At 45.5% G+C, this 19360-nt stretch overlaps 1 protein-coding gene across 3 annotated transcripts in view; it reads right to left on the bottom strand.

Annotated features, from left to right (window-relative positions):
* LOC147013357 (ras GTPase-activating protein nGAP-like) overlaps positions 1-19360 on the bottom strand; it is a 404833-nt gene that overhangs the window by 73057 nt on the left and 312416 nt on the right. For all 3 annotated transcript variants that reach the window (XM_085855118.1, XM_085855117.1, XM_085855120.1), the window contains exon 5: positions 9181-9331. In XM_085855118.1, coding sequence (XP_085711244.1) covers positions 9181-9331 — 151 coding nt within the window. The remainder of the gene's footprint in view (positions 1-9180; positions 9332-19360) is intronic.

Genomic DNA, 19360 nt, shown 5'->3' with positions numbered 1-19360 from the left:
AGGCTGAGTCTTTGGGCCTCTCACTCTCTCACTGCAGGCAGGTCGGTGGTCATTCTGTGCTTTACCATCTCCTCTCCAGCCTCGCCCCCCACCCCCCCCCGCTCTGTCTGCAATTTGTCCCCACCATATTTCCGCAGAGCGCTCAAGGTCTGCCAACAACCCCCTTCTGGTAACACTACCAAAATCACGAATCACTGCTCACATTCACTCTTTCATTCCTCTTTTTTTCCTGCCTTTGGAATAAACCACCTCACTCTGTTCAATCGCATTCCTCCCTCCAGGCCTTCAAAACAGTCGTTCACCACCACCTCTTATCGTCCCCCATCCAAATCCTTGATCTTTTCTACCCCCATTAATCCATCCCAAATCCACCTCCTTCAAATACCCTGCTTTCCTTCCTGAAAGTCCCTGTAATGTCCATCTTGTACACCCCATGTTCCCCGCTTCATCCCTCTCCCTTCCACAGATCTCCTAATGTCTCTGTGGCCCACTGTTTTGTCCTTCCCACTCCTGCCCCTCTTGTCTCATGTCTGTCCCCCTTGCTGTGCGTTGTGTTTTAGCTCTCATACGAGCCTCGACAAGGTATACAAAAAATAAACAAACAAACAAACAAACAAAAAACATTGCGGCCTGTTCCAAGTCAAGTCATTGTTGAGCAGGCCAAAACAAAATGGCGAATTAAGACCAGTGCGAGGGACAGCAAGGTGACAGAGGACGATGTCTTAATAAAGGATAATAAATTAAGGCCATTAATTATCTTCAAAAGGGGTTATTAAATGAACCTAAACACCCAATGTAATTTATGCACTACCTTGGAGTTCCCTTTGTATGCGTGTAAAGTTTCGGGCTACTAGGTTTCATGGTTTTGGAGTTATGGAGGAGACACACACACACACACACACACACACACACACACACACACACACACACACACACACACACACTGACATTTATTAGTACAGATAATTAGTTTGTAAGACTTCCACTTGACAATTCCCTACACATGAAACTTGCATATCTTGGTTGACCAAAACAGGGAGTATCACATCCCTTTCCAAGGGTGGGTGAGCGGTGTTAAAAAACGAATCCTGGCATTAGTACTCACTGGGGGAAAAGAGGGTGGACGTTGTGCCAAGGTGAGTAAGATGGCAATAAAATAGACGGCTTTATCTTGCATGGCGTTGATCTTTTGGAGTGTTGTTTCAGCTTTACCCATCCAGGTAAGTGCAGAGTATTCCATCATTATATTGTTGCGGTTCTGGAAACCGCATCCCTCCAAGGCAATGGCATCCAACATACAGTGGCCCCGGTCAGTTATTTCATTAATATATGTTCAGATAGTCCCTTCCTTCTTATCTAATGGGTCAAATGGGACAGTGTGTTGTGTAAATCTCATGGTTAGGTCTGACGAAATCTCTGAACTCATTCTTATTCTATTTTTTTTCTCTCTTCCTGAGGAAGTTCCAAGCAAGGAGTCCTCGCGAGGCCGGCAGGCACTCCGCTCGGGCACCCATCTGTAAAAACCACAGCCGCGCCCTTCACGTAAGAATGCGTCCTCACAGAAGACCAGACAAGGAAAAACAACACCCCAAATGTTAACAGCCTACAGTATGCACGAGGTGCACTCTTTTCAACCCATTTCTGAGTCCAATAATTATATCTGTCCTCTTTTCAATCCAAATCTCCATTTAATAATTCTATCTATGCTCTTCTTCAATCCGAATCTCCATCTAATAATTATATCCAATCCTTTCCCTCAATTCCTAACACAGATCGGGGTTGGCGCCGCACACACCACCGCTTTTGATAAATGACTGCATGCTTAATGGTGGCGGACCCACTTGCAGTCCCGGGATAATTTATTATTGTACACAGAGCATGGCACGAATAACCCACATCTTGTTCGGCTCTGCATGAGTTTACCATAGCATCTTACCGTCGGTCTTCACTGATCACCGTGGCCGCGGGTGTCTCACGCGGACGGCAAGCGTCCTCTCGCCTCTCCGCCCGGCGGGGCTGCGGCCAGGCAGAGGCGCGCTGTGCGGCTCGGGCCGCATGGCTTGCATACAGGCAGCGCATTGACCGGCGCTGACCGCCGGTCGCCGTGGACGGCTCGGAAGTTTGGTGCATAGCGATTCGTGCCACGGTGCTCGGAGCGAGACAATTCCGCAGCTTGGAACCATCTGGCGGGAAGTACAGTGAGGCCACTTCCGGTCATGGCGGCCAGCCCGTGTGCTGGCCGAGGCCCAACCAGAGCACCCGATTCGGGTGACGACACATCGCTTCAGGTCATCACCCCCACCCACAACACGGGGTCCATAAAAGGACAGGTCGTCGTCGTCTTTTTCTGCTCAGCGTTCCTCGTCTGCTGACCCCGCCTTCCTTCATCACCGACTCATCTGCTAACTCCGCTTTCTACGCCGCCTCGTCGCTGACTCCACCCACCCACCTGATCCTGTCTGCCAATCTGCCCACTGCTCCGGACTCCGCCCACTACTCTGGACTCCACCTTTCTCCACCCACTGCTCCGGCCTCCGCCCACTGCTCTGGACTCCGCCTTTCTCCACCCACTGCTCCGAACTCCGCCTTTCTCCACCCACTGCTTCAAACTCTGCCTTTCTCCGCCCACTGCTCCGAACTCCGCCTTCTCCACACACTGCTCCGGACTCCGCCTTCTCCACACACTGCTCCGGACTCCGCCCACTACTCTGGACTCCACCTTTTTCCACCCACTGCTCCGGCCTCCGCCCACTGCTCTGGACTCCGCCTTTCTCCACCCACTGCTCCAGACTCCGCCTTCTCCACACACTGCTCCGGACTCCGCCTTCTCCACCCACTGCTCTGGACTCCGCCTTCTCCACCCACTGCTCCGGACTCCGCCCAAAGTCCTTCCTTCAAGCCTGACGGTCGCGCCCCATTTCTCCAGATCAACGCTTAGCTGCTCGAAGTGTCACGAAGCGGGACACGACGCGCCAGCTGTCAGGGAGGTATCGCCCAGTGGAGCATACCCCCCAAAACGTATTGGTGGCGTGGTGGGTCAATCGTGCAAGGTATTGAGAGACCATTAGCCTCATCTCCTCTCCTCTTTCTTCTCATTAACTCCTCTTCGTGTGTGTGTGTGTGTGTGTGTGTGTGTGTGTGTGTGTGTGTGTGTGTGTGTGTGTGTGTGTGTGTGTGTGTCATGACGCCTGTCCTCGCTTAAGTTAAGAGTGCACAAGAATTATATTGGGATAACTCTGCTCTGTGTCTGCTTTTGTAAGCTGCTTGTATTATTGTCGCACCACACTTTTCTTCCTATCCATGCTCACACACAACAATAAAAGCTTTTAATTATGCCACATACCTTTCCTCGCCTGCCTGTTAATAAATCCTTTGTAGAAATATTCTCAGCTCGTTTTTGTCTTTTCTTTCATTGATCCATCATGGTCCGTATCCTAACCGAGCCGGGACTTTATTCCCAACGATCCGTTCCCTTTTGCCGGTATGTCCTTGGCAGTGTCACTCGGCTGCATCTTATCCGGTAAAGTGATCCGGTTCGGACAAGACGTACTGAGGGTGTGACCCCCGGTAGTTAGATCATGTGGTTATTTTTAGGTAACTGGATAAACTAGACGGGGGACCCTTAGTCACGTAGTTGAGTTATTGGCGTTCACGGTCGGTTAGCGACCTGCCGCGTCACGGAATTATCCGTGTGTGACGGCCTGCAATTCTGGGGAGTCTGGTGGGAACCCGAGATAGCTCCCCCCCTCCCCCGATGGTCTTCTCTCTCGACCCCCCGGCCTGCAACAGTATATTAAAGTAGCCAAATTTATCCGTCCGTCCATCCCTCTGTCTGTCACGCAGTTTTTGCTGGGACTGCATTACGGTGTAATGTTTAGCGCTTGACTAGGCCTCTATAGATGTGCACATCATCCCAACATCTAGCACTCAACACATCCCATTGCTTCACTGACAGCAGTTGAACAGCACAACCCATGTAGCTGACTCCAACTGACGATCTGATGTCCATATGCGATGGGCTGAAAGACAGATGCTGGAGCCGGTGTGACGAATTTAGTGAAATGGCGGATTTAGTAAGATGACGTTATGTCTGGCACGTCATTACATGGCACTACCTCGAGCACAAGGTTAGGTCTTTACCATGGTGTATTAATCATGACTCAATGAGAATTGCATTTTGCAACTTGAAAAAAAAAAAGATGTAACGTTTGATCCCTGTGAACATAAAACAAATTCATAATACCGTCGTTTTTTTTTTGACGAATAAGTGTGCGTATTACTAAAATTAACACAGGGTTGTTCGGAGTAAACAAAATGTTTCTGGATGAAAAAAAAAATTGCAAATATTGACTCAATAAACTGCATTACTATACTGTAACATATATAAGTTATGTTGTTCAACTACAATCAGCGAAGTGACGGGTTCAATGCTAGTGCTCCTTCCTGACTTGTGCCTCATATATAAGGGCTGGCAGGATGGCCTAGAGGTATTCACACTCGCCTCTGCGCTGTCTAGCCTTGGTTTGAACCTCGTCCCAGCTAAAAACGGTCATCCTTGTGTATCACAGGCAGGGTGAGGCATCAATGTGTGTGCCGTCCCTCAGATGTACGTTAAACTGTGTGTCCTGTCTACCAGCATTAGTCGGTGGACGTTCAGGAATCGATGGTGTCCTTCACGAAGAGTAGGCGAGCTGTTGCTAACACCCTGAACAAATTACAATTTCCTGCACTAACCTACAGGTGGTGTTGCATCATTCGCACAGGTGCTTCCTCCACCCCCACCGCCCACCCCCACTGCACCCCAGTCAATTACACTATTTGCAGCCAAGTGCTGCATACAAAGGAAGCAGAAGTGCCTTAACGGAGAATTTCTAACCCGAACGGAGAGTTTCTGAGGAGTTAGGAGGTGAGCCATTCGCTGCAGAATGCAAAGCCTCTGACCCGCTCTAGTAGCTATACGTCTTCTATAACTATAACTGTGCATCTCGTCCATTTATCATTTTGACGGCCCCTTGTAAGTAATTTTATGCAAAAACTAATTTTGGTTAATCGATGGAGGAGAGATGCAGATATTATTATTCCTCAAAAGTGGGAATTTATATCTCTGCTTTTCATGACTGTGTTGATGTGAAGAGATGAGACAGAAAATACGGAACAAAAAATAAAAAAAACACTGTGCATAAGGAGCGAAATGTATCAGATTAAATGGGGGAAGAAAACAAAGATCTATGGAACCAGGAGCAAGCAAAGGAAGGGAGAGCGGGAGGATGGACGAGCTGTCGAAAGGCAGATGGCAATTGAAGAGAGCATAAGTTAAAGAAAAAAAAGTTTTGCAGACTTCCTTCCTCAGCTACAAGACAGTTGGAGTTAATAAAAAACGGATTCAATGCCTTTCCTAGACTTGTTTTTGAGCTTTTGGAAGGCGACGAGAGGCAATTTTTTTATAACAACGTGATGTCTGCATGCATACTTATGTGGAGAAATATCTGTGAACGTCGGTCTCACCTGAAAAGAAAGGAACAGAAATAGATGAGTAAGAACAAAGTGAGATTTTGGAAAGAGAGAGGAGAGGGCTAGGGGGTGGTGTTGGTTGGACCTGCCAAGTTGCTGTGACAAGCAGTGAAACACAAAGACGTGAAGATCAAGAAAACTGTACAAAACGTACATGCACGGACCAACAATAATGGCTGAGAACTACATCTTCCACTCCCCCTGAAAAATCAACACTCAAAACAACAACTATCTTCCAACTCCCATCGTCATTGAGGAAAGCATATACGCAGAAGTCACCATTCATCTGTTAAGATGATTAGAGCTTGAGTAACAGCATTTAGTTCAGCTCATTTGACTATGAGTAAATAATGCACCTGTCATTTACAATGGTGAACGTGGCAGAAATATTGACTCCGTGCTGTCACCCCAGGGTTCAAATGCACAAAGATTTGCGTTCATGAAGTGTTACTCAAATGATACTTCTTCTTCTTCTTTCGGCTGCTCCCTTTTTAGGGGTCGCCACAGCGGATCATCCGTATGATCCGCATAGTGATTTGGCACATGTTTTACGCCGGATGCCCTTCCTGACGCAACCCTGGTCGCCTCTTACGACACAGGGATATGGTACACCTATTTTAACCGGGGTATACACCGGCCCAGTACAGTGGTACTCATTTCGCCGACCTCGGAAGGATGAAAGGCTGAGTCAACCCCCTGGTGTATTAATTCAGTGGCCCAACGGGGCTTGAACTCAGGACCTTTTGGATCCCAAGCCGCTGCCCTAACCACTGCGCCAACACCAGGCTTGTTACTCAAATGATACACGATTCATTAATTTAAACTTCTCTCTGTGGCGTCGAATCGGTTGTCTCATTCACTTGCTTCCGTTGATGGACATTAAATCTCAGCTGCGCAATTCTCGAAAACACAGCCATTTTTAGGCAGTATATCGGGCAAATGACAAACTCCTGCCCCCTAAAGTTGAAGCATCACTAATCCTCGGCCATTGAAGTCCGGTTGTGCCGAGGGAGTGGCTCAGTCTACAGTCACCAAAAAGCCGAACCCATTCTTCCACACAAGTTCTCACCAATAATTTTGAAAGGCGAGGGCAAGACTGCTGGTGGAACGTTTGAGGTCAATTGCTATTAGCTCTGCCACCGAAGGTGGATGGAGGTTATGGTTTCACACCTGTTTGTTTGTCTCTTTTGGGTGGTCGCTAGATGACCCTTAGTCTCAGGTGTTCAATCTTTCTGTATGTCTGTTTGTTTGTTTGTATGTAATGGACAGCTCTGGAGGCCAGAGGAGTCAACTGATTTTGATGAAACTTGACTGGTAGGTTCATACCAGGATCTAGTTGTATGCGTTTGAGCACCGTTGCTATGAACGCCACCGTTGCCTAGCAATGGGACTTTGAAATTTGTGAAAAAATCCAAAAAATATTTTTATGTATATTTTTTTCGAAAATCAAAAATCGGCTTCCGCGCTTTTATGGGCACTATAATCAACCTCTTTGTCAAAAAATTTCAGCCCGATCCGTCAAAAACTGTATGACTAGTATGCAATTATATAGCGACCACCCATGTCGCCAACCGGCTTGTTGGGTGGTCGCTCGACTACCCTTATTGGGTGGTCGCTAGACTGCCCTTATTCTCAGTTTTTCCGTCTATCTGTATGTTTGTTTGTATGTAATGGACAGATCTGGAGGCCAGAGGAGTCAACCGATTTTGATGAAGCTTGACAGGTAGGTTCATACCAGGATCTAGTTGTATGCTTTTGAGCACCGTTGCTATGGATGCCACCGTTGCCGAGCAACGGGACTTTGAAATTTTTGAAAAATCGTAAAAAATTAATTTTTTCGAAAATCAAAAATCGGTTTCCACGCTTTTATGCGCATTATAATCGACCTCTTTGTCAAAAATTTTCATCCCGATCCGTCAAAAACAATGACTAGTATGCAATTATGTAGCGACCACCCATGTCGACTACCGGCTTGTTTGTCTATTTGTCTGTCTGTGAGCAGCATATCTCAAAAAGTTGTGGATAGATCCAGACGAAATTTTATGGAGAGGTTGGGTGTGTGACGAGGGTGAATTGATTCGATTTTGGTGAAGTATCCGGATATGAGAATTTAATTTTTGAAGTGATCCTTCACATTGAGCACAGTTCTTCACTGACAATGACACGGATCGGGCCAAAAACGATATCCAACAGGGTATCTCAAAAAGTTATGGATGGGTTGTGACAACTGGGTGGATGAGTTGGGTAGGTAATGAGAATAAGCCAATTCGATTTTATTTTGGTTCAGGTCCGGATCCAGTTCTGGCCTATCAGTGAGATACAAAACGTAAACTGTCGAGTCTGGTGGAGGTTTGCGCTCTACCGAGTGTCATTCTAGTTCATAATTGCAACAACAGTGCACACTCTGAATTCTTCGATATCAGTGAGCAGCTAAAATAGTTTATCAAGCATTGGTGCATAATTATGGCTCTAAATTTTAGTGATGTCCGATAATCAGAACAACAATATATTATATTCTTTGTGATAATAGTAATGTTAATAATAATATGAAAGTAATAAAGAAGGGAATGACTGGAAACAATGTTGAAGAGATTTTCATGGGGGTTTCCAACAATGAAGGAATTTTCAATGAGTGACACTCTCACCTCAACAATCAAGACGGCTCAAGAACATACGAGACAAGGACATGGCTCACCAAATGAGGTGATCACAAAAGAGCCAATTTCGTCAAAAAAAAATAATAGTTGGGCCAATAGCAAGGGCCGAGAGTGAGAGTAAACTCGTGAGGAGCGACGCTCGATTGCCCAGGAAATGAGCATCTCATCCTGCAAAGGACTGGTGATTACTCGCCCTCGAAAATGATTTCATGAGTCAACGATTACCAAGAGACATAATTGTTTGAGGATATTACAGTGATGTAGGATTTGGACAATCAGTTCTTGAAATTTTGAGGAATCGCACAAAAGTAAAAGCTCAGAGAAGTGGAGAAAGCAAGTCGTAAAACTTCACGGAGTGATGTGCAATAAAAATTAGGAGCTCAAACAAACCAAAGCACACATGCACAAAGTTGTTTACTCTCTCATCCGCAACAGCAGGGTTACATCAAGCCTGGATAAACAAGGTAGCAACCGCTCTGCGAGAATGTCACACTTTCTGTGGAGGGTCATATTGAATGAAAGTTGAACCGAGCCATGTACAATTGCTGTGTCGACGAGAAGAGGCCAACAATGAAGTTCAAACTAAACCAATAAATGTTGAAGTCACTCGGGTTGTGTGACACTTAATGTGGACCGTACGACACCTCGACTCGAGAGCAGTGTTGCGTAACGTGAGGACCAAAGCGACTGCTTCACTGATGCGTTCAAGATGCAAAATCTCGGCTTTGTTTTCCAGTTAAGTGGTCAACACTAAATACATGCAAAGAGATCATAATCGAATAAAACATACGTGCGAGAACATATTAAATGGCAGGTTTCCAATCAACAGGTTAGGATTAAGAACCAGAGGCAGAAAAATTAATCAATAATCTTGGACAAGTACAAAGGAACCGAAACAACATCGATTTTCCCCACCCCAAAATAAAGCACGTGCATAATCATTTAATGCATTTAAAACACAAATGAGGTCCACGATTTTTGGGAAAGACCTAAACAATCCAATGCTACCCACCTCGAAGCAGAAGTCTTGTCCGAGGATGCTGCCGTGTACCGGTCTAATGGTCACCTCGTCATCCATGCTGAGGTCCAGCGCCTCCGCCGAGGTTGGACTCAGCAAGGACTCGTGAGAGCGTGACTCTTTCAGCCGCGGCATGGCAAAGGAGCTGTGGAAGAAAGGGCAGCCAAATCAATCAGAGTTGGATGTGTCAAGGGCCAAGTCAGAAACGGCTTAAATACTTAAATCATACTTTTCAAAGAGCTTGCGTGACATAGCTATGATCAAAACATTTAATAAACCAATTGTTTTATCTTTTCTCAAAGTTGCACAAATTGCTTCTTTATGCAGAGTAGGCCATTAATAGTGAACTTGCAATAAGAGATTTTGTCTGATGAAGGGCAAACACTGCAGACATCAGCAACACTGCGCTACCCCACTGAACGAAACACACCCATCAACTTTTAGACGATAAAACCCATTGGGCATTTTGTCCGCCGATGCAGACTGACCACCATCACAGACTAGTTTTCCATTGTATTTACAAAAAGCGGTTGACAGCAGGAATGCATGAAGGCAAATGCAACTGTCATTGCAAATGCTGGCAAAAATAATTTTGGACATACTGCTTCTACTCACCCAACAAGTGATGGAGGCCCTCAATGTCAAACATAATACTCCTCTCCCCTCTGAGCTGGCTACCCTACCTCACTTCTTACTCAGATTGATGCTGTGGAAACCACGGTCTTCAAGATCACTGGAATCTCCTGCAATGAAGCTGAGTATATGGGCCTAATACTTTCCCATTGCAGACAGGTTGATGGCCTTTCTGTCTTCTCCCGCCTCCTTTCTGGTCTTGCACCCTTTGCTCTTTCCGTGCTTTGTTCCCCCTCCCTCTTCCCCCAGGCTTCTGCAGGTTTCAAACTCCCCTATCTGGTGAAACGACCTAAATCCAGGATCACTGCTCACCTCCACTCATTTGTTTCTCTTTTTTCCACCTGTGGAATCATCTTCAACATTCTTTTCGATCTCATCATTCCTTCCAGGACTTCAAGACAGCTGTCCACCACCATCTCAGATCATAACCCATCCAAAATCATGATCTTTTGAAATATCATTAAACCACCCCACCCCTCCCCCCAGCCCACCTCGTTGAAAATTTACAGTTTTTCCTTCCTGTGAGTTTCCTTATGCATCCATGTTGTCTACTCCATGGATCCTTTCCTGCCCCTCATTCCCACACATCGTTTGTTCGTGTCCCTCTATTTTATCCTTCAACCCTGCTACTGGTGGTTCCCCCCCATCTCCACTGTTCTTTTTATTCTGTTGCGTCCTGATCTGTTCAACATTCTCGGTCTTTAATGAACTTTGAATTTCTTATACAAAAAAAAATATTGAATTGCTTCTCAACTTAGGATTATTTAGGCATGAGGAAGGGGGGGGGGTGGAGAAAGAGAAATAGGAGTTATTTTCATAACCCAGAAATATAGGTCAATTTGTAAAATGAGCAACAGGGTTCTTCCAAAACTCATTGTGATGATCAAAATACATTTCCGAAGGAGTTTTTGGGACACCTTCATCTAACGGTGGACTTACGAAGGCTGTAGATGATGATGAATATTATATTTAATAGGAATCCCCCTTTCGCTATTGTGGTGACTCAAATCGAGCCCCCCAAATTGGGTATATGCATCAAATTAAGTGTGTGCCACCCAATGAGTGAACATCATACATCGCGTCCTCTCATAGATGAAGATCAGGTGTATCAATGAGGCTTCAGAAGCCATGTGCCACATCCAATGAGGCTTCAGAAGCCATATGGCACATCAGCACCACACGCCAAGGATATATATGGGCTGGCAGGGTAGCTTAGAGGAATGAGCACTCATCTTTGAGCTGTCTTTCCAGGGTTTGAATCAAAAACTCAGATATTAACCATCATCCTGCTATTTCACAAGCAGGATGACACATCAATGTGTACGCCGTCCTTCGGAAGAACAAGCCGGAAGACCCATCTGCTTGCCCTGGTCAATCGATGGTGGGCATTCAAGATCCCATAGTGTCTTTCGTGAAGAAGAGAAGAGCACCTTGTACAAATTACCACCACCTTCAGTCAACTAAGACTTATCTGTCTAGGATTGGTTCAATCCTTTAAACATTTGTTCACTCGTCATGGATGTCAAAAGCTGTCAAGATTATACATCATACATCACATCGCACACATACACACTCCAAAATCGTCAATGTAATCACTACATGGTAACAAGAAAAAAAAAACGAGCATTAACGTAGTAAGCAATTATGTCCACTAAAGTTACAATTAAATTCCATCAATAAAGCTCATGTTTGTCTAATAATAGGATCAATCTACAAGTAAAGTGAGATCTACTCTGAGCAATCATCACATCAACAATTCATTTGTCTCTTCATTGACCAGCATCAACTTCCAGTGGTGCTCACACAGTACCAATTATCCACAATGCAACGTCCTGTGTCAGTGTTACCCTCTAAAGTCTAAACCAAATAAAATGAGGATTCATATTCACAGCTGACACTGAAGGGATGGACAAGAATGTGTACAAGTGTATATGTGCTGCTATGTAATTTCCATACACAGGTCAAGCTGATGGAATGCAAAAGTCAACCTTATTTCTCTCCGGGTCTCCCTCTACTTCATCGCTCAACACTGCTGTTGGTGTGTTCCCTCCCTCTTTCTGCTGTTCCTTTCATTCTGTTACGTCCTGATCCGTTCCGTGTTCGAACTCCTTCTGAAGGAGCTAGAACACAGAACTGTGTGTTCTAGCTCAGACTCAACAAGCTGGTGGTTGCGTCGCAGATTTTCTACCCTCCCAAATGCTGGTACGCAATGCCCCAGGTACCTCAACAAAGAAACAATTACTGGAAATCGCATGTGCCAGAATAATAAAGCAGTTGTTTAGAAATCACACACATTAGAAACTTTTCCTGGCAATTCGTTTTGATCTGGTCAATTCACAAGGATATCATGGCACCAATCAGATCAGACAGAACAAACGAAATGACATGCCCAGTGTCTCATGCAAGACGGTCGGTAAGGTAAACAGGTTTCCGGTAGTATTTATACTGAGATGAAAGGAAGATGGTATGGCTGTATGTAGCGCAAGGAATGATTCCCAAAGAGCGTAGTGGCTGGGAATGGGGAACAAAGGGTCGGTGGGGGGTAAAATAAGTGGAACAAGAAATTGGTGTTAGAATTGAGAGACCGAGGCAATTTCTCTTGGCAGCTGAGGTACAGGGATATAACAGTGGGAAAGGAGAATATTTGGATGAAACTGTACTGGATTTAGACAGCATTACGCAACAAAAAAAAAAAAACATGTCAACAGCACATGTAGGATCATTTGTTTTTTGGCGAGACTTGTCTCTGAGGCTGTAAGTGTACAGATTATGTTGAGAAATATTATTCCTAATTACATGTGGAAATGTCTCGCACCTTTTCGAGCTGCTCTCTCCGTAGCACCTGGTGCACTGCAGATCATAACGTCAACAAGCTTCTCTGAAGCTGAAATCTGGCAGTCACCTTGGGGACCTCTCAACAGGAAGAAGACTTTGAGGATTGCACAACCGATGGATTGCCTGGCCTTGGGTCCCCGAAAGGCAAATGATTGTTGGACACACGTAATCCAGCATCCATGGAAAGTCACGGAGGGCAAATCCAATATGTATTAGGAACAATGTCAAAAACTTTTAAGGTCTCTTCACACAGATCGCCCTCGAGCGGGTTAGGCACAAAACTCGGCACAATCGTAAATTTGGCTGGAGCCGAGATGTATCTGCGGCTTGCCCCGGGCATGCTGGGGTGCCATCTGCCCGGTGCAATTTTCTTGGCCAGACGTCGTTACTTTCTAAAATTATACCGTGGAGAGATGTCGTGTGCTGGGGCAGATATGCTCACGTTGGATTCTTTAAGGCTTGTGGATTATTATAGCATTTCTCATGATGGTGAAAAAAGGTATGCAAATGTGCAAAGGGAGAGAGAGAGGGAGAGAGAGAGGTAGAGAGGGAGAGGTAGAGAGAGGGAGAGAGGGAGAGAGAGGGAGTAGAGTGAGTGTGAGAGAGAGAGGGAGAGAGGGAGAGAGGGAGAGAGGGAGAGAGGGAGAGAGAGGTAGAGAGGGAGAGGTAGAGAGGGAGAGGGAGAGAGAGGGAGTAGAGTGAGTGTGAGAGGGAGAGGGAGAGAGGGAGAGAGAGAGAGGGAGTAGAGTGAGAGAAAGGGAGGGAGAGAGAAAGGGAGGGAGAGAGGGAGAAAGGGAGAGAGGGAGAGAGGGAGAGAGAGAGAGAGGGAGAGAGAGGGAGTAAAGTGAGTGTGAGAGAGAGAGGGAGAGAGGGAGAGAGAGAGAGAGAGGGAGAAAAGTGAGAGAAAGGGAGGGAGAGAGAAGCGGAGGGAGCGAGAAAGGGAGCGGGAGAGAAAGGGAGGGAGAGAGAAAGGGAGTGAGAGAGAAAGGGAGGGAGAGAGAGAGGGAGAGAGAAAGGGAGGGAGAGAGAGAGGGAGAGAGAAAGGGAGGGAGAGAGAGAGGGGAGAGAGAGAGAAAGTGAGTGGAGAGAGAAAGGGAGTGGAGAGAGAGGAGGGGGAGAGAGAAAGGGAGGGAGAGAGAGGACAGAGAGTGGGTGAGAGAGAGAGGGAGAGAGAGAGGGGGAGAGAGAGAGGGGGAGAGAGAGAGGAGAGAGGGGAGAGAGAGGGGGAGAGAGAGGGGAGAGAGAAAGGGAGGGAGAGAGAAAGGGAGGGAGAGAGAAAGGGAGTAGAGTGAGTGTGAGAGAGAGAGAGGGGAGAGAAAGGTACAGAGAGGGAGAGAGAGAAGGAGAGAGAGGGAGAGAGAAGGAGAGAGAGAGAGAGAGAGAGAGAGAGAGAGAGAGAGAGAGAGAGAGAGAGAGGTAGAGAGAGGGAGAGAGAAGGAGAGAGGGAGAGAAGGAGAGATGGGAGAGAAGGAGAGAGGGGAGAGAGGGAGGGAGAGAGAAAGGGAGTGGAGAGAGAGGAGGGGAGAGGGAGTCGAGTGAGTGTGTGTGAGAGAGAGAGAGAGAGAGAGAGAGAGAGAGAGAGAGAGAGAGAGAGAGAGAGAGAGAGAGAGAGAGAGAGAGAGAGAGAGAGATAGAGAGGTAGAGAGAAAGGAGAGAGGGGACAGAGGGAGAGCTGGAGGGAGAGGTAGATAGAGGAAGAGAGGAGAGAAGGGAGAGAGGGGGAGAAGGAGAGAGGGGGAGAGGGAGACAGAGAGACAGAGATAGAGAGACAGAAAGAGAGAGAGAGAGACACACACACACACACACACACACACACACACACACACACACACACACACGGTTGCAGCTCATACCACAAGCAATGATGCACAAGAGAGGTAAAAGCTGGGTTGATCCGTTTCATGTTCTCCTTTGAGCACTTGCCTCATGACCAAGGTTCAAATCTCACATACATACTTTGATGATTTTTCAACTCTCTACTATTGTCCTTACATTTAATGTACAAGCACTCTGAGGATGTCTCTCAATGTCCTTCCCCTGAAGTAGTGACATGTACAAGCTTCACCATGAGCCATCGCTACAAACAACCATCATGAAACAAAGCGTCTCGTATGAACACGAAAGATGAATTGCAATGAATTGTGAATCAAATTACTCCTTTTGAGACTTGTGAAAGAAAAACAATGATCTCTCGGACTCTCTGGATCAATGATCTCTCTCATCAATGATCTCTCGGACTCTCTGGAAAATCCTCTATTTCTCTTTGCCGATGACTCCACCCTCTGCCGTACCATCTGTCATCCCTCAGACCGGCAAGCAGCAGCTTCTTCGCTCACTGCAGATCTGGATAAAATCACAAACTGGTCCAACACGTGGAACATGTCTTTCAATCCACACAAATCTCACACTCTCACTATGTCTCTTCGAAAGGACCGTTTACAAAACCCCCCCATCCACTTTCTCAACAATCCTCTGGAAGAAGTCTTTTCTTTCAAGCTTCTGGGTCTCACTATCTGCCATGACCTTTCCTGGGAAAGTCACATTTCCAACCTTGCCTCAAAAGCCAGTCGCCGACTGGGAATCCTCCGTCGTGCAAAGTCCTTCCTCGGCCCTCTTGAGCTCCTGACTACTTACAAAGCTTTTGTCCGTAGCCTGATGGAGTACTGCTCTCCCCTCTGGGCTGGTGCTCCTGCCTCCCACCTTTCTCGACTTCACGCTGTCGAAACCAGGGCTTTTAAGATCATTGGCATCTCCCGCAATGAAGCTGAGTCTTTGGGCCTCTCACTCAATCACCGCAGGTTGGTCGGTGGTCTTTCTGTCTACTACCGACTCTCTCCAGCCTTGCCCCCCTGCTCTCTCTGCGATTTGTCCCAACCACATTTCCACAGGGCGCTCAAGGTCCGCCAACAACCCCCTTCTGGTAAAACTACCAAAATCACGAATCACTGCTCATCTTCACTCTTTCATTCCTCTTTTTTCCCGCCTTTGGAATAAACTTCCTCACTCTATTCTTTCCCATTCTTCCCTCCAGGCTTTCAAAACAGCTGTTCACCACCACCTCTTATCTTCCCCCATCCAAATCCTCGATCTTTTCTACCCCCGATAATCCACCCAAGCCCACTTCCTTCAATTCTCCTGCTTTCCTTCCTGAAAGTCCCTGTAATGTCCATCTTCTCCTCGCCATGTTCCCCGTCCCATCCCCATCTCTCTCCCTTCCACAGTTCACCTGTGTCTGTTCCCCAATGATTTGTCCCTTCCACTCCCGCCCCTCTTGTCTCATGCCTCCTTGCTGTGAGTTGTGTGTTAGCTCTCATACGAGCCTCGACCAAGGTATACAAAAAAAAAAAAAAAAAAAAAAAAAAAAACAAACAGTACACAAGTTACGGGAGCAAAACGAAACCCGCACAAGAGAAAAACGACCATCCAAAAGAGGGAATGTCGAATTATGGATTTCATTTGCAAAAGTTTACATCATAACTGGTCTGTGATGTTTGCGATTCCAACTTCAATCCTCGTCGACAAAACACAATCGTATGAAAACAAATCTATTACGAAGAGGAGAAGCATCCGTCCACCTGCATCACGTTTCATTCTAAAGTCATGTTCCCGCTGTATTGGAATAATAAAAATGATCCCGTCAGAAATGTTATAACATATTTACTTGGAACAAAAATTCGTGCCTGTTTAATCACCCAGGGCCATGTTTTAAAAGGCCGTGTTCCACTGATTGAAGAAGTCGAAGCACGACCTCGAGCTTTGAAGTCGTGGTTCCTGCCGTCGAAGAAGAAGAATAAAAATGGTACCTTGGAAAGCTAATAATTGATTAACTTTTAACAAAAGATGGCGTCCGTTCAATCATAAATGTGTCTGATTTAAAAGCTCTCTTTCAGGGATTGAAGAACAAGAAGTGGGAAAAGGGGCTTCACGTCACAATTCCATCCATTGGGACCATACTCTGTGCAAAGCGTTGGTGCTGCCAAATCAGGTCGCCACTCCAAAACAGGATACTCGGAATGGCTCAATCATCCCAGCAAGCTGGGACTCATTTTGCCAACCTCATAAGGATGAACAGGCTGAATTAACCCCACCTGGTATAAATTCAACAGCCAAGCAGGATTTGAACTCAGGACCCGAGGGTCCCGAGCCTGCCGCCCGAACCATGAAGCCAACACCAAGCAAACAATTTAAACTCTATGATAGCAGGAACCCTTTAAAGAACAAAGGAGCACACAAAATTACATATTGTAATATTTCTCGAAGGAAATTTGTTTTTGTATTTAGTCAAGGCTCGTGAAAGAACTGGAACACATAACCGATCAGAACAAAAGGAACAGTAGGAGGAGAAGGGAGAAACAACAGCAGGGCCGAGGGAGAAAACAGACAGAGACGGACAACAAGGGAAGTGGGTAACGACATCGAGGGGAGAACGCAATGGGTGAATAAAAAAATATATATACATAAAAGTACATGGAAAGAGCACACGAACAACCACAGCCACCACGACAACAGCAACGACGACAACGTGCTTGTTATAAAAGATCCATTTTTTTGCAGGTCTCACTTCATTTTACCTCATCACTGAGATTCACATATAGATACACATTATATTTGTGAAGTCCAACCTGCTGTCTTTTGATTGAACCCATCAGCGAAGCAACAGAAAGGTATGCTGAGCATAGCCTAAATAAGCCAAGTGTTCCAGCTCTGGAGGGGTGGCGTTCTTCATTTAGGGACCCCATGCAAAATGCAACAATGGACCGGTGGGACCCCCGTGAGCCCTGTCAATGTGTCATCACACTAAAACATGCATTTTGACATCTGTCTGTCTGACATCGATGTATTCGGTCATTACTTCTGCTTCTCAACCAATCAAACTTGCCAAGAGAACAACGGGTCATCTGGCAAAAGTTGCTGCGACTTCATTTTGTTCCACACATTAAATATAGCCTAATAATTTATTGAACAGTAAATGTTCATGCAATACTGTGAGAACAGCTATTAAAGGATGTTTTTGATGATTCGAATTCTACATCTCTCTACGTTTTACCAAGCAACCTCAAAATAGTTGTAGAATACCTAAATTAAGAACTTCAGTCATTTGTCACCGATTTATTCAACTGTCTAAATCATCAGCTTGGCTTAGTTCGTCATTGAGGCTTTAACCCCTTCCAAATGGTGGGTCCACAACCTTGGCAGTGGGTCCACATCAGGTCGGTACATGACCTCAGTTGTGTGCAGACATTGTCAATCAGGCGATGTAATCTCACTTTCGAACTCTCAACCCACAGCTGAACCCACAAGTGTTGACCTTCCTTGCTCGAGGTTTTCATGTATTATTATACATTCATAAACCCTATCAGGCATTACATGAAAACATACATGTGCTACATCAGAAAAAACACACACACACACCTTATTATGAGGAATGCATCATAGACTGGTCATTATATCAAAGGAATGGCGATGTGAGGACATGCCGTGGCACCACTCACACCCCCAACCCCACTAAAAGAAGCAAAAGGCAGCAGAGCAAACACCAGAGAAAAATCACTGTGTCACCAAAAAATAAAAATGTCAATTACATTAACTGTGGATCACGAGCCATGAAAAAATATGCAAACTAGTAAAGAACTCGACCTAACAGGCGGTTAAATCCCCGCCACTTTGATGGTTTTAGATGGTTATGACCCCCTCCCACCACGCGGCACTATATGATACACATAAATCACACAGAGAGAATGTGCATTCTCTCCCCACCCTGAAACCCAGAGCTATTAAAGCTTTTACCACCTAAAACCTCCGCATACATACCTTGAGTACAACCAGCAGTTTTAAATTCATTCCGTAGAGCGGTTCAGGGGTGCATAGACATCGAACAAACAAACAAACAAACACAAAGAGACACTTCTTGAATTATATATTGAAAGATAATATGATCACCGTAGAAGTTCAAGGTGCAGTATATACATCCATCCATACAGTGGACAACAAAAATGGAAACACCTGGGGATAAATGAGGGACAACAAGCAATGGTTTCCACATGCCAATGTGTTAATGAAGCAAAATAGCTTCCCAGCATGCTTAGGGTCAAGTATAAAAATGCTGCACATGCCTGGTTGCCTATAATTATGGCAAGCATGGCTGCAAGAGGAGATCCCCCCCATGCCCCCATCCACACAGCATGTGTGGTCACCCAATGGTTTGATGAGCAAGACACAGACGTTATCCATATGTGGTGGCCTTCTCAGTCACCAGATCTGAACCCAATTGAGCATTTATGGGATGTTCTGGAACAACGCCTGAGACAGTGATCTCCACCGACAAACAGGTATGAGTTGATTGACTTCCTCGTGGAAGAATGGTGCCTTGTCCCTCCTGCAGAATTCCAGATGCTGGTGGACACTATACGATGCCACATACAGGCCGCACGAGGTGGCGCAACACAACACTTTACATTGGTGTTTCTAGTTTTTGTGCATACATATACAGACGTATGTGTGTATACATATATATATATATATATATATATATATATATATATATATAAAATATATACATACATATATGTATATATATACATACATATACATACATATATACATATACATACATATATACATATACATACATATATACATATACATACATATATACATATATATATATATATATATATATATATATATACATACATATATACATATA

Source organism: Eptatretus burgeri, chromosome 14 (genome assembly GCF_056783735.1).
Source record: "Eptatretus burgeri isolate ZD-2024b chromosome 14, Ebu_testis_v1, whole genome shotgun sequence".
NCBI lineage: Eukaryota > Metazoa > Chordata > Myxini > Myxiniformes > Myxinidae > Eptatretus > Eptatretus burgeri.
Note: the sequence above shows the minus strand (reverse complement) of the source record. Positions and strands in the feature narration are given on the sequence as shown.